At 35.7% G+C, this 14,060-nt stretch overlaps 2 protein-coding genes across 5 annotated transcripts in view; one reads left to right on the top strand and one right to left on the bottom strand.

Moving 5' to 3' along the window:
• LOC136033054 (uncharacterized) overlaps positions 1-3,395 on the top strand; it is a 63,151-nt gene extending 59,756 nt beyond the window's left edge. For both annotated transcript variants that reach the window (XM_065713643.1, XM_065713642.1), the window contains exon 2: positions 2,719-3,395. In XM_065713643.1, the coding sequence (XP_065569715.1) occupies positions 2,719-3,293 (575 nt within the window). In that variant the 3' untranslated portion in view covers positions 3,294-3,395. The remainder of the gene's footprint in view (positions 1-2,718) is intronic.
• Positions 1-14,060, bottom strand: part of LOC136033053 (chitooligosaccharidolytic beta-N-acetylglucosaminidase-like) — a 176,084-nt gene that overhangs the window by 64,603 nt on the left and 97,421 nt on the right. For all 3 annotated transcript variants that reach the window (XM_065713641.1, XM_065713639.1, XM_065713640.1), the window contains exon 8: positions 7,018-7,217. In XM_065713641.1, the coding sequence (XP_065569713.1) occupies positions 7,018-7,217 (200 nt within the window). The remainder of the gene's footprint in view (positions 1-7,017; positions 7,218-14,060) is intronic.

Genomic DNA, 14,060 nt, shown 5'->3' with positions numbered 1-14,060 from the left:
GAAGCGTTAAAGATTAGTTTGTTGTTTTCAGGCTACGTACTCACTTTTGACTCCTAAATCAATATTCTTGCTTTTTATAACTAGAAACCTTTGGGAGTTTTCAGTAAAGCGCTAGTTCTTGTGGGTGTAGCTACTGCTTTCAATATGGGAGTTGTACCCACCCCAACACGACTTTTAGAAAATGCATTTGGCGTACGGTTTTTCAATTTTTGTTCATTCTAAGTTTCAGCTTCGCTCTTTACTTCCCTCAGAAAAACTTTTTTTTTTAATTAGTCTTCGCCTCCTTTCAATTTAAATTTAATGTAGAATCAACACTGCCATGATCCCTTTAATTTTCTTCTGGGGGCAGCCCCCCTCATATACAGAATAATTTCTATTCGTTTTAAGTTTTAATGTTGCTCCTTACTCCCACTTGAATTTTTTTATTTATTTTGTGACAGTTTTTCAACTAATGTCAGGAAATTCTCCTCACCTTTGTGTAAAATGTCTCCTGGAAAGTACCCCCCGAAAACAAAAGTGAAGCCAATTTTTTTTTTATCTAGAAATTACCTGAAGAAATATCGCTCAAATTTTGGCATCTGATCTTAGTTTTTTGGCATAATAGGAAAAAAACAATATTTGTTAGGAATTGCCGCAGTCAACTTTAAAAAAGACGGGTTCTCCCCATAAACCTATAGAAGGCACAAAACCCTGTAAAAAAAATGCCCGATAAGGACTTGAACGTTTGACATCATGACTCGAAGTCCATCCTCTACCGACCAAACTACGAACTCTATTGATTTAATTTTATTTATTGGGTTTTGTGGGACCATAATTGCGTAAACTATAGCCCCTTTCTAGAGACTATGGACGGTCAAGTCATCACCAAAAGTATAGTTAGTGGATCTTTCAACTATGCTAAAAAATGGCTATCTCAAAATTTTGGTTGGACGATTTTAGGGGAAGGGGGCCTTTTAAAGAGAGGTACTAGCTGCCCTCCATTATTTTTGGTCATTTATAACCCACTAGCTGTGGTACAAGTAAATGGGACATCAGTGGAACCAATGGAAAAAATGGCTTTCCTTGTTGTTCAAAGTGGGGGACTCTAATTACCATACACAAGTTTTTTGACCATATTCATTCCTATGGTAAAGTTTTGATTTTGGTCTGACGGGATTTTTGAGGGGTTTTAGGCTCTTTTTTCATACCACCATAAATTTGTTTTTGCAATAAACTTTTACTTTTGAGATTAACCAAAATAATAGTTACCATTCCTGAATCATTGTAACATGGCATTTTTTTCTCATTTGGTAGTTTTCTTTCAAAACGCGTTTTTAACTTTTGGTTATTATTGGTGATGATTTGCTCTTTACTAGGCTGCTGCATATTGCAGCTACTCCTGCAACTATGATAGAAGGTACAAAACCATGATTGAAAAAAACACCATATACCCTTAAGCCCGCTATTGATACGTTCAGAATTTTGATTGGATGACTTTGGGAGGAGGCGGCCATTTGTGGTAGGGGGCTAGCTGCCCTCTAATTTTTTGGTCACTTAAAGAGGGCACTAGCAAATTTAATTTCTGTTCGAATGAGCCATTAAACATCTCTCTATAATGTTCTGGTGACGCCCTAGGCCTGGTAGAAAAAAAAGGAAAAAAGGGATTATCAATGTTACCCATACAATAAAGCGATTTTCATTATTGTTCAAGGTTGCAGACTGTAATTTTCCTATATAAGGTTTTCTACCATGCTGATTCCAATGGCGTGCTTTTTGTTTCGATCCAACACCATTTCCGTGGGATTTCAGGCTCTTTTTTGAAATCATCATATGTTTGTTTTTGCAATAAACTTTTACTTTTAAATTCAACCGATACATCATTTACCATGCCTGATTCAATGTCAGATGGCAATTATTTCGCGTCATCTCATTCAAAACGTGTTTTTCAACTGTTTGTGTTACTATATGCTGTCGCTCGCGCTTTACTAGGTTGCAACTACCGCTGCAACCATGATCGATTTTTTGCAGAGCAAAAAAAAATGGAGTCAAATGGATCCTGAATCTTACTATAAAAAGTTCCTAATTCACTAAATACTGGGGAACTTACATCGTCACTGTCATGTCTAAAAGCGTCAGTATAAACCTGACGCCATACACTTCTGAGATAACTGCAAAACTGCTTACTAGAGCTGCTTTCAAGGGGAGGACAGCAATGTAAATTATAGCCAGAATACAAGGTCTGATTAAACACGATTAGTCCTGCTTATTCCCCTATGATGAACAGTTTAGAAAGCAGATTTTCATAATCATTACCGAATTTTCACAATTAGATATGAGCTTCATGGGTGACAGAAACAACACTACTACGTAAGAACTTTAGTTGGGTAACTAAGTATAAAACATTGTTTATCGTTACAAATAGCAAATAACTAAGTATTAAACTAATTTAGGAATCGCACCGATCAGAAATACAGAAAGGACTCCATGATTTAAAATCAAGAATCCAAGGAAAGCTGAGAGCATTGGGTATAGAAAATACGTATTTTATCATTTTTGAATATATTTTACATCCTAAGAAAGATAAACGATTTGCCCACCATTTATACTATGTTTAATATTCACAATTTACAGTACAGATGCCCAATTTTAAGCCCCTATTCGCACCACGTCATTTTGAAATGTTTTCTTACATTTCTGTCATTACGTATATTCTCAGACAAATTCACATTCTAATTTCAGATCCATATTTGCGACATGCTGTAACAGATATAGCCTATGTGTCGGGAAAAGATACTACTAACGATGATAGAAACCATTTACTCTGGGAATTTCCTGAAAACTATCCTCTTACCTCTAACCTTAATCAGCATGTTCACCTGGCAAGGACCATGACAGGGATTCTGAACAAAACAGAATTTCTGACGAATAGCAGAGGAGAAGGAATGGAACCAGTAATAGATGCTGCCTTTAACATACCCGTTCAAGATGTAGCGACAATTCATAAATCACCCGAAGTTCATTCTGTCTTTAAAAGACAAGCTGGAAATATTATTCCCTTAATACCCACTGAGTTTACTGGATGGTATTTAGCTATACTGGGTTTTCTTGTGGGTATAGCTACTGCTTTCAATATGGGAGTTGTACCCACCCCAACACGACTGTTAGAAAATGCATTCGGTGTGCCTCTTGATAGCTATGAGACTAAACATGGCGAATTTGATGATCTATTTGGTCTGAGGGACATCATTCAGGGTAAAGAATTGATGAAAAAAGAAAAAGACCCTTATTTTCCAGAAGAGCTTTTTGAGAAGTAGTGTCCTTGTTTGTGTGCGTAAAATAAGTTGATCTTAGATTATACTTATTTTTTATATTTATAAGAGTTTGTATTTTCTACGATTAAATGAATTATGTTCTAATCTCAAAGTCTATAGGCCCTAGGCATCAGCGTTAAAAATGAGCCCTATTTAGACTGTAGAGCTTTTTCCTCATATGTCATTATCAGGGCTTTGTCGCTGTGCCAAAGTGAAGCACCATAGCGAAACTCTTTTAGACTTATGCACGAGAGGGAAAGCATGGTTCTGGATCTTTTCATAGGGATAGTTCTTTATCTTATGATTTAGAAAAAAATTAAAGGGCTACATTTTTATAAGAATAATAGATAAATACAAGCTTTGGCTAACCCATAAAGTTCGAATGTGGCGCGAACTGTAAGCAACGAGGAGCTCATTCTAACGGGAACCGTAACTGTAAAAATGGAATTTACAAGGTTTTAAGATTTTTACAAAAAAATATAAACCTCAGAAAAGTGGCTTAATTTAAAAAAGATTGGTAAACACCCTTACGAAGGGAGGTAATCTGGGAGGAGAAATACATTAGAAAATTTAGCATACTAGAAAGCGTTAGTAAACATTTCAAGGCCCAGTAAAGAAAAATATATGATATTTGGTATTTTTTTTAGGGTGGGGGAGTGATGGTCATGAATGCGTGTTTATTTGTATGCTTTTTTTCTGAATTTGATGGTTCTGAGCCAGTAGCCCTATAATATAGGGAGAGGAAGTATTCGAACACAATTAAAATTTTTAGCCACCGATACCAGGCCACCGTAAAATAATTGCTTTTACCATTTTACAGCGGACAGTAGCAATTTCTGCCAAAATAAAATAGAGTTAAATTCCTTTGATAGTCAGCCGATTCGTAATTATCAAAAAACTATATATTCATCTTCCCAGCCTCAGTGGCTATTATGCCCTGGGGTGCCACAATTTTCCTAAAGGTGCATGAAGCCAATAAAAAATGAGCCATTAATATAGCCAACTATTTCTAAGCTTCGTTAGATTGTTTATTCAATAGATACTTCATAAAATTACGCGTAGTTACGTATCAGCTATTGAAGAGGAAGTTCACTGGATATTTCTGTGCGTGGATGAAGGTGCCTTAAGCATCATAAAGTGCATTTTCGCCAAAATTTTTAGTGTGCTTTCAGGTAAGTATCGAAGGGAATGGGTAGAAATTATCTCCCTAGTCTACCTTTCTTGATGGGATATTTTTAGGACTAAGCCTGTTATATGTGCCCTGCATGACACTACTTCTCTTGTTTCGGAACTATTTTGATCGTGATCTAAAATATCATGTTCTTACCCTTACCTGCTCAGAAGAGTAAGGAGTGGTGCCGCCTATGAAAATATTAATTGGATGAATTCTTCTTAGAAACCATGAAAATGACTCCACGGTTCATTTTGGATGTTTTAGGATTCCCTCTCCCACCTCCTAAGACATTCAAGGACCACATTTATCAAAACAATATGTTGTAAAAAAAATTAATCAAAAAACAATCCTTGTCAATAGAAACGAAATTTTTAAAAACTAAGCTTCGATTACAGTTTAAGCATCAACACAGTCTACTATTTACTTATTAGTTTTCATTTTGCTCGTCCAAACTTTTTTGTACGTGAAAATTTACATGATTTGAGAAAATAGTAGCAAAATTTCCGATAAGTCGTGTGATTGTGTTGACATTTATACAAGGAAATTCAACATGTATTTAGAATCCTAAAGTTGCTACTGACAAAAATGGAATATTGTTTAGTTTTAAAGAGAAGGATAGTCCCGCATTGTATTGTTGTCTTTGTCGTCTCGTTAGCTGTTTTTGTCAGGAGTGACCTTATTGAATTTTTCTCGAAACCATTGGAACGACAAGATTGTCAAAAAAGTTGGAACCATAATTCAAAAACATATTATGCTTTTCAAGTAATAAAGAGATAAAGTGACAAAGAGAGTAAGGAACCCATTTCCGGCATTCTGTCATGCAAATTAGTAATTTCGTCTCGAAAAGGGCCAAAATACTATGGGGCGAAAATTCTGAGAATTATTGAAAAAATAATTATTTGTGTAGCCCACAAGCAGAGAGGAGCGATTTATCGCTTATCCTTAAACATACGTGCAATATATAGAAAGTGTACTGTTATTCCAGACTGTTTGTCTAGTGAAACTAAAGGTTATAAAATATCACATAGCTACTTACCACCTATTACCGTGGATACCGTTGTATTCTTTTAAAGGGGGAAATATATAAGGCCTTAAGAAGGTGATTTTAGGCCCATATTTTTGAAATTTCGACGAGAGGTACTTCATGTGATCTAGATAAACATTCAGACGATCATAGACTCAACACCTGGATCCCTTACTTTGGAAAAATGAATAAATATAGTATGAAGCGTGCAGTGTGATTGCTGAGGGAATAAAAGCTATGTTAAAAAAAACTTTATTTAGGGAAATTCCATTTTGTTTTGAAAAGTATATAAACTAGATTTGCACTTTTCTCAGAATGTATCTTATACAAAATTAGAAATTTATGTGAATAGTGGCAGCTAATGAATAATGTGAATCATGATAATTATGTGAATATTGCGAACATTATGTGAATAACAGAATAATGTGGATAATAGGGGGGAGAACAGTGCTGGCAGCCCTTTTATATTTAGAAGAGCCCAGGACGTTTAATTAAAAATACCAGGACGTTTAATCTAAAAAAATGAAAATTACCCTGTACTTAAGCGGTATTCCCCCTTTTGCAGCACCCCATCTTTACGCTAAATATTTATTTATCTTTAAAGTCTGTCTTTAAATTTCAAAATTAGCCTGGAAAGGATAATTTAGCAGAAAGGCTAATTTGCAATGTCTGGAAAGGCTAGTGACAAAAAAAAAACTTCCAGTTGATAAATAGCTATTTTTCTTGCATTTAAAAATATTTTTCATAAAGCAACTGTAAAACTTTATACCAGTCTAGGACAAATTACCCTATCCAGGCTGTGTGTAAAAATCTGTTTTGCAGAAAAAAATATCTCAAAGGCTTTAGCTTCACAGCACATTTCTTTTTTTTTCTGTTTTTTTAGAAGAAACAATTTTCAATTTTAAATGACTAAAAAACGAGGTGTTCGAAAAAAAATTAGAATACAAAAAAAGAAGATTAGTTTAAATTGCAGAAATTGGAACCTTCGGCATCAAAAAAGGTTTGTGGGCATCATGATTCATCTCCATTTTCTAGGGGGTTCCAGTCTCTCTTTCAAAATTCCCATAAATGTAGTTTTAGTAACTATACCTGTAAAAGCATATTTATAAGTGCCTATTTTTCATTTTTTCAAAATACTTATTTTAGTGAGTAGTATCATAATTAAGGATTTTTATCGAAAAATAATGGTTGCCATAAAACAATAAAAGAACCTGATCATGCACTGTAAATACACAGAGCGACTAGTAATTTCAGAGCCAAATTGGAATCTTACACGCATTGCTGTTTAGATGACTCACCCCGGACCAACCCGTATTTTAGGTTTTGCGATTGGAGACGAAGGGATACAGCCTAGACTTGGATATATTGGCTACCTCCGAACAGAGTTTCAACAGAGCATATTACAAATTAAGCCTAACTATAATCTATAGAACTGCAGAGCTTACATTCTTCTTTTTAAATTCAAATGGATCAGCTTCAAATAGTTTTTTTAGAATCAACTTAGCCGATTGGCTTCAGACCAGACCTACCTGTTTTTGCCATTTTCTTCCAGCCAGTTGATTATCTCCTGTGTCTCGTTCCAGCATACCATTAGCACTTCATCACCACCCATATGAAATATGTCAGAATCAAACACATCATTGAAATCTTTATAAACTTCCTCTAGAATTCTGTACATATTTTCATTTACTGGGTTTAGCTGTCCACACGGTGGTTGTACACAATATTTCTAAGAAAAAAACTTTGATCATCGGTTTATTAATTAGATAGCATCATCTTAAAGAGAAAAACTAAGCAGTTTAACACCAGAAAAACATGGAAAAGATTCTGTATACTTTTGGTCATTTTGATCCATTTCAAGGCACCCAGATTGGGTCAGGTTTAAATAAATATAATTTTTTTTTTGTAAAAGCAAGCGTAAAAGAGCGTATTCGTTACATTAAGAATTTGATTATAATTCAAGTAGTTTATTCTGTGGACTCCAAATCTTCTACACCACATCATTGAACATCAACTTTGGTGAAGACTTTTCAGTGTTAATTAATTAATTTATTTATCACCCGTACGATACATAAAGTAAATATGGCGGAGTAAGAATATATAAGGAAACACTAAGAGAAAAACAAATAAACACACAAAATCATCGAAAAAAAAACGGATAAGACGGTGGTGAGAGGATAGGCGCATAGAAGCTGTACTGGAGAGTATTTTGTGCAGAATCTCTCACTTTAAAGTTCTATCAGGAACTAAAAATTAGCAAATAAGAATCTGTTTTTTTTTGTTCAAGGTGGAGGATACAGAAGATATTTGCAAAATTTGAAATAATTTATCGGGATTCGTTTTAAATTACCTTTCTTAAGAAGGGGGAAAAGGCCTGAAGCATAAAGGACAGAATGATCACAGAAAGTAAAATAAAGCTTGGTTAGAGCACGTCTATTATACTTCCCTATGTTTGCAACAATCTTTGCACAGCTAATCTGGATCTTTTTACTTATGTCACAAACAGTACGCTGACTTAAGCTCATAAGATTGTTAGTAATAGAGATACCAAGCCAACGAATACAATAAACAAGAGGGATAGTGGAGTTATTACAGTGAAGGGGAGCAGCAGCAGTACAGTTATAGGGAAGAAAGTCACATTTATCTATATTAAGTGAAAGGCCAGTGTCAGAAAAAAGCATCAGAAACTATAGAGACCATTTGAGAAAGACCCTTTTTGGAATGGCTAAACAGAAGCAAGTCTTCAGCATACGCAAGATAAGAAACATCCACAAGACCAGAAAGGTATGTACTTGATATATTAGCCAGCACGCAGGAAATGCAAATCTTAAAAAGCATAGGGGACAGAACACCACCCTGCCTAAATCCTCTTTGTACCCTTATAATAGTGTCTGGTGTAGATCTTAATTGAAAAAAAATTTGAATACCAAAATTTAAGCATTATAACAGAGAGATGGACTCCTGAATTATACAGAGAGAAAAAAAGAGCTGACTATGGACCACACTATCAAATGCTTTCGAAAGATCCAAAGCGCAAATATAAAAACCATTACCATTTCCAGATCCAAAGACCAAGGTGACCATTTCCAGATCCAAAGACTTCCCTTGGAAGAATTATCAACAAGTAAAGAAAACAGAACCTTATGCGCGTGGTGACCACACATCCCATGACGAAAACCAAATTGGTTCTCACCGTCATTAATATTTCTAGTCAGAAAAGGTAGTAGGACATACGCAAAAACATTGCTAATTTTAGAAGAACAGTGCCAACACAGAAAACTCGGGTACGCTTGAAGTACGTAGACACACTTGAAAAAGAAGCTAAAAATGAGATATAAGGGGGGCGCAATCAATCGGGATATGCATCTTAGAAATACCATCCTTATAAATTAAATCCAATTTTAAACTTTTTCACAGCATTAATTACGGAAGAAAAACATATGGGCACTATATGGCGTTGCGAAAGCGTTGTACTAAAGAGGGGGGAGGGTAGGAAGGCGAGTATATAGAGAATACACTGAATAGAGAATAATGAATAATGTTTATACCAAGCTGAAGGTGGAAGGCAGTTACTTGTCATAGTATCATCATTTAACTTGTCAGAATTGATCACTTTTCGCAAATCATTCCACTCACAGGGAAATCCATACCGCGATAAAGTGCCGACCTCACTTAACGCTTAAATTCGCTTTTAGTTTTACGTTTGAGATCAGCCACACACCCAAAACTTGACCGACCGCATTTATTCCATATATAGAGACGTTTCAATTTATATGTATGTATGTATGTATGGTATATATATATATATATATATATATATATATATATATATATATATATATATATATATATATATATATATATATATATATATATATATATATATATATATATATATATATATATATATATATATATATATATATATATATATATATATATATATATATATATATATATATATATATATATATATATATATATATATATATATATATATATATATATATATATACAAGCTGTTGGGGTGGCGCTTCGGACCACCCCAAACCCTAATTGGAGGGGGCGCTTCGCCCCCCCCCCCCAAGCCCCCCCGTGCGCATAAGTCGTTACGCGCCATATTAGTTACGCACCATTGTAGTTGTGTCCCTGTGTCCCACCTGTGATATATATATATATATATATATATATATATATATATATATATATATATATATATATATATATATATATATATAAATAAGTTGTCTGTCTGTGTGTCTGTCTGTCAGGTGACATCATGTTTCTGTGTCGACTGACCATGAAGTTAGTTGTCGTCATTTTTGCTCTGACGGTGACGTCATTAAAGATATTTAAGACATATATGTTCACGTAGAAATCTATTAATGTTTAAGTTTAAAATGACTGATGAACTTACAATGGCAAAAGCCGATGAAGATGCTCAAAGAGTCTATGCCAAATAACTTGCTGCTGATAGAGGAAGTCAGAAAAGAAAGCGTGCCGAGGAATCAAAACAACAGCAAGGAATCAGGCTTGAGGCTAAAGAACGTAAAACCGCGCAGTTAGATGAAGATCCACCTGGACAGCGAGAGTCAAAACATATCAAAACTGAAAATGATAGCGATGATGATTGGGTTTGGGATTTTGACTTGGATAAGGTCATCAATGCCTACCAGATTTTAGTTAAAAAAAACAATGGTTCGGCGATATGTATTTCATAGTGAAGCTGAAAAATAAAGAAGAAAAAGAAAACTGAAAAAAGCAAAAATGTAAAAAACTAAAAAATACTAAAAAGAAAAAACACTCAAAGAGAAATTACAGACCGGGACACAAATGACAACCGGGACAGAGGGAATATAAATAACGACCGGGACACTCAAAGAGAAATTACAGACTGGGATACCGGGACACAAATGACGACCGGGACACAGGGAATATAAATGACGACCAGGACACAGGTATTTAAGAATATCGTTCAAAGACAAATTTTTAATTGCAAGAAGACCGTTGAAAGAGAAATCTTCTAATTGTAAAATGACTGAAGAACCTACAATGGCAACACCCGAGGAAGCTGCTCAAAACGAATGTATTCAAGCCGAAGTAGGTGAGTTGGTAAAGCGTTATGTTTCAGGTTCTAGGTCCGAGAGGCTCCAGGTTTGAGCCTTGGCTTTAGCATTAATACTGTCTGTGTGTCTGTCAGGTGACGTCATGTTTCTGTGTCGAATGACGTCATGAAGTTAGTTGTCGTCATTTTTGCTATGACGGTGACGTCATTAAAGATATTTAAGACATATATGTTCACGTAGAAATCTAATAATGTTTAAGTTTAAAATGACTGATGAACTTATATGGCAAAAGCCGATGAAGATGCTCAAAGAGTCTATGCCAAAAAACTTGCTGCTGATAGAGAAAGTCAGAAAAGAAAGCGTGCCGAGGAATCAAAAGAACAGCAAGGAAACAGGCTTGAGGCTGATAGAGAAAGAAAGAACAGAAAGCGTTCCGAGGAACCACCAGAGCAACGCGAAAGCAGACTTGCTGCTAAAAGAGAAAGTGAAAAAAGAAGGCGTGCGTCAAACATTTTCAGATCAATTGCTGGCAATTGGAAACGGAAAGCTCCCAGTAGACTCAATTTCAGGACGTATACAACTACCTGCTGATTTCTGTAATTTAGTGACGTCCAAAAATGAATTGATTGAAAAAGTATTTCCGAATATTCTAAAAAATTATAAAAATAATAAATGGCTAAGTGAAAGAGCGATTCTCGCACCCAAAAATATAGACGTCCACGAAATCAACAATATTGTTTTGACCAAGATTCGAGACCACGCAGTCCTTTACAAGTCAGTCGACACAGTTTTGGAACCAAATGAAGCGGTTAATTATCCATCTGAATTTTTCAATTCCATAGATCCTTCAGGGTTTCCACCACACGTGCTACAACTAAAAATAGGCGTACCAATAATACTTTTAAGAAAAATCAACCCACCAAAGCTTTGCAATGGCACGCGACTTGCCGTAAAAAAAGCAATGGAAAACCTAATAGAGGCCACAATCTTGACAGGGCCTTTTGAGGGTGAGGCTGTTCTTATTCCTTGCATTCCCATGATTCCAACAGATCTGCCTTTTCAATTTAAAAGATTGCAATTCCCAATTCGATTAGCATTTGCAATCACCATTAACAAAGCTCGAGGTCAATCATTAGAAAAATTGGTATAGATCTTAATACTGATTGTTTTTCCCATGGACAATTGTACGTTGCATGTTCGAGGGTCGGTAAACCTGACAATCTATTTATATGCAGCGACAGTTGGACAGCGAAGAATGTTGTATATTCGCAAGTTTAACGCAGTTAATTTGTATTGTATCCATCTATCTATCTATCTATATAAAAACGAGTTGTGTGTATGCATGTTTGTTTGTGTGTAAAAAGAGCGTTTGCATATGACGTCATTATTAGTACATACGGCTTTGTATATGCACAGACAATAGGAAAGCCAAGAATGTTGTATATTCGCAATTTTTACGTAGTTTGAAAGACATATATAAATCTATCTATATTCACAGGTGGGACACAGGGATACAACTACAATGGCGCGTAACTAATATGGCGCGTAACGACACGCGCGCGGGGGGGCTTGGGGGGGCGCGAAGCACCCCACCAACTAGGTGTTGGGGTGGCGCGAAGCGCCACCCCAACAGCTAGTATATATATATATATATATATATATATATATATATATATATATATATATATATATATATATATATATATATATATATATATATATACATATATATGTTTTTAACTACGTAAAACTTGCGAATATACAACATTCTTTGCTGTCCCATTGTCTGTGCATATAAATAGATTGTCAGGTTTACAGACTCTTGAACATGCAACATATAATGGACCATGGGAAAACAATCCGTATTCAGATCTATACCTCAAGATTCTAATGATTGCCCTTGAGCTTTGTTGATGGTGATTGCTAATCGACCATTCCCTGTGTCGCCATCGTCATTTATATATACCCCTGTGCCCCCCGGCGTCCCCTTTGTAGTTTTGTCCCTGTGTCCCAATCGTCACAATCCAATTCTACACATGTCGAAACAGCAGCGATACGGCTAGGTGAAGGCATTCCCAAATCCTGAAGAGGTTTGTTTGCCATACGTACGCACAAATCTTCTATAATAACTAAAGTTTAGTTATAAATTTCTGATGTAAAATCAAAAAGTCATATCTGACGTCTCTAACTGTTTTCGATGGAGTATATCTTCGGACATTTTTGACTTATATTTTTTCCATAACTCTGTGGGAGCTGATGGAGAGCAAGTTGTTAAAATGATGCCAAACAATGCACGAATTTGAGTTTGAGTTGACGTTTCGCACGCGTCATTGATGCAGTTATCCCAGTGTTGGTCATTTTCCAATAAATTCAGAGCTTGGCATGCACTACGGTAAGTGTCATGTATAGTACCGTTTACAGTTCTCAAATACTCAAAGGATGTCCGACCGGGTACATTCACCAAAAGCAGGCGTAGAAAGAAGCATTCGTGTTGATTGGGGTGAACGGTGTAGAGTCTTCCTATCGTGGTATCTTTGAAGATGGTAGGTTGGCTTTCGACTGATTTAGCCTGTTTTCGACGATCAAATACTTTATTTTTAGTATTCCACGTGTAATACGAAGGCACTTCAGTATACAGCAGTTTTTTTGCAAAAGAATCATTTTTGCATAGCGAAAAGAAAGCTGTTAACTTTGTATCCGGTGGATTCAGGGCTCTTTGTTGCACGTTGGTTTCCGAGAAATAAACACGTTGACCATTCTGTAAATGTACCGCTAAGTAAACAACAGCTGGACTAGGTTCATGTATCGGAAATGAAAGAATTTGCAAAACAGCTTCATTACTGCTTATGTATCTTCCAGCCTGATATTGTACGATTTCGTCGATATCTTTGATTTCGGGCTGCAAGCCAAAAACTGTCATGTCACTGCCTTTGTTGACGTATTTACATATGTATTTGATTGCCTTTACGGAGTTACAGTATTCAACGTTTATGTGTGCATTAAATGTTTTTGACAATAATGGGGAATATGGAGCAACCCACTGGTTATCTACTTCGATGGTGGTACCGTTACGCTTCTTTATTATTGCTGTTTTACCGCCATCTTCAGTAGATCTTCTTCTATATTGTGGGTAACCATCATTGCCAGTAATTGTGTTGGATACTAGAAGTCTAGGATTGCTTTGTGCACCTTCCTTTGGCCATGCATGGTGAATTTTCGTTCAGTGCACCGCAAGGTCCATGTATCATATTTTTTACAATAATATCATGTAACCCCTTATCGACATTTTCATCAGGTATTTCAGCGGAAATCACATCATCAATTTCGTTCGAAGTAATTTTTTTATGTAGCCATATTAGTATATGTGCATGTGGCAAACCTCGTTTTTGCCATTCCACTGAGTACATCCAGCATCGCACTGACCCAAACACTTCAAGTTTTACTATGTAGTTTATCAGTGATTTCAACTTTTGCCGGAAGACACGGGCCTTCTTTTTTCACTTTCT

The sequence above is a fragment of the Artemia franciscana genome, chromosome 11, assembly GCF_032884065.1.
Source record: "Artemia franciscana chromosome 11, ASM3288406v1, whole genome shotgun sequence".
Lineage (NCBI taxonomy): Eukaryota > Metazoa > Arthropoda > Branchiopoda > Anostraca > Artemiidae > Artemia > Artemia franciscana.
This window is presented reverse-complemented; position numbering and strand designations above follow the sequence as displayed.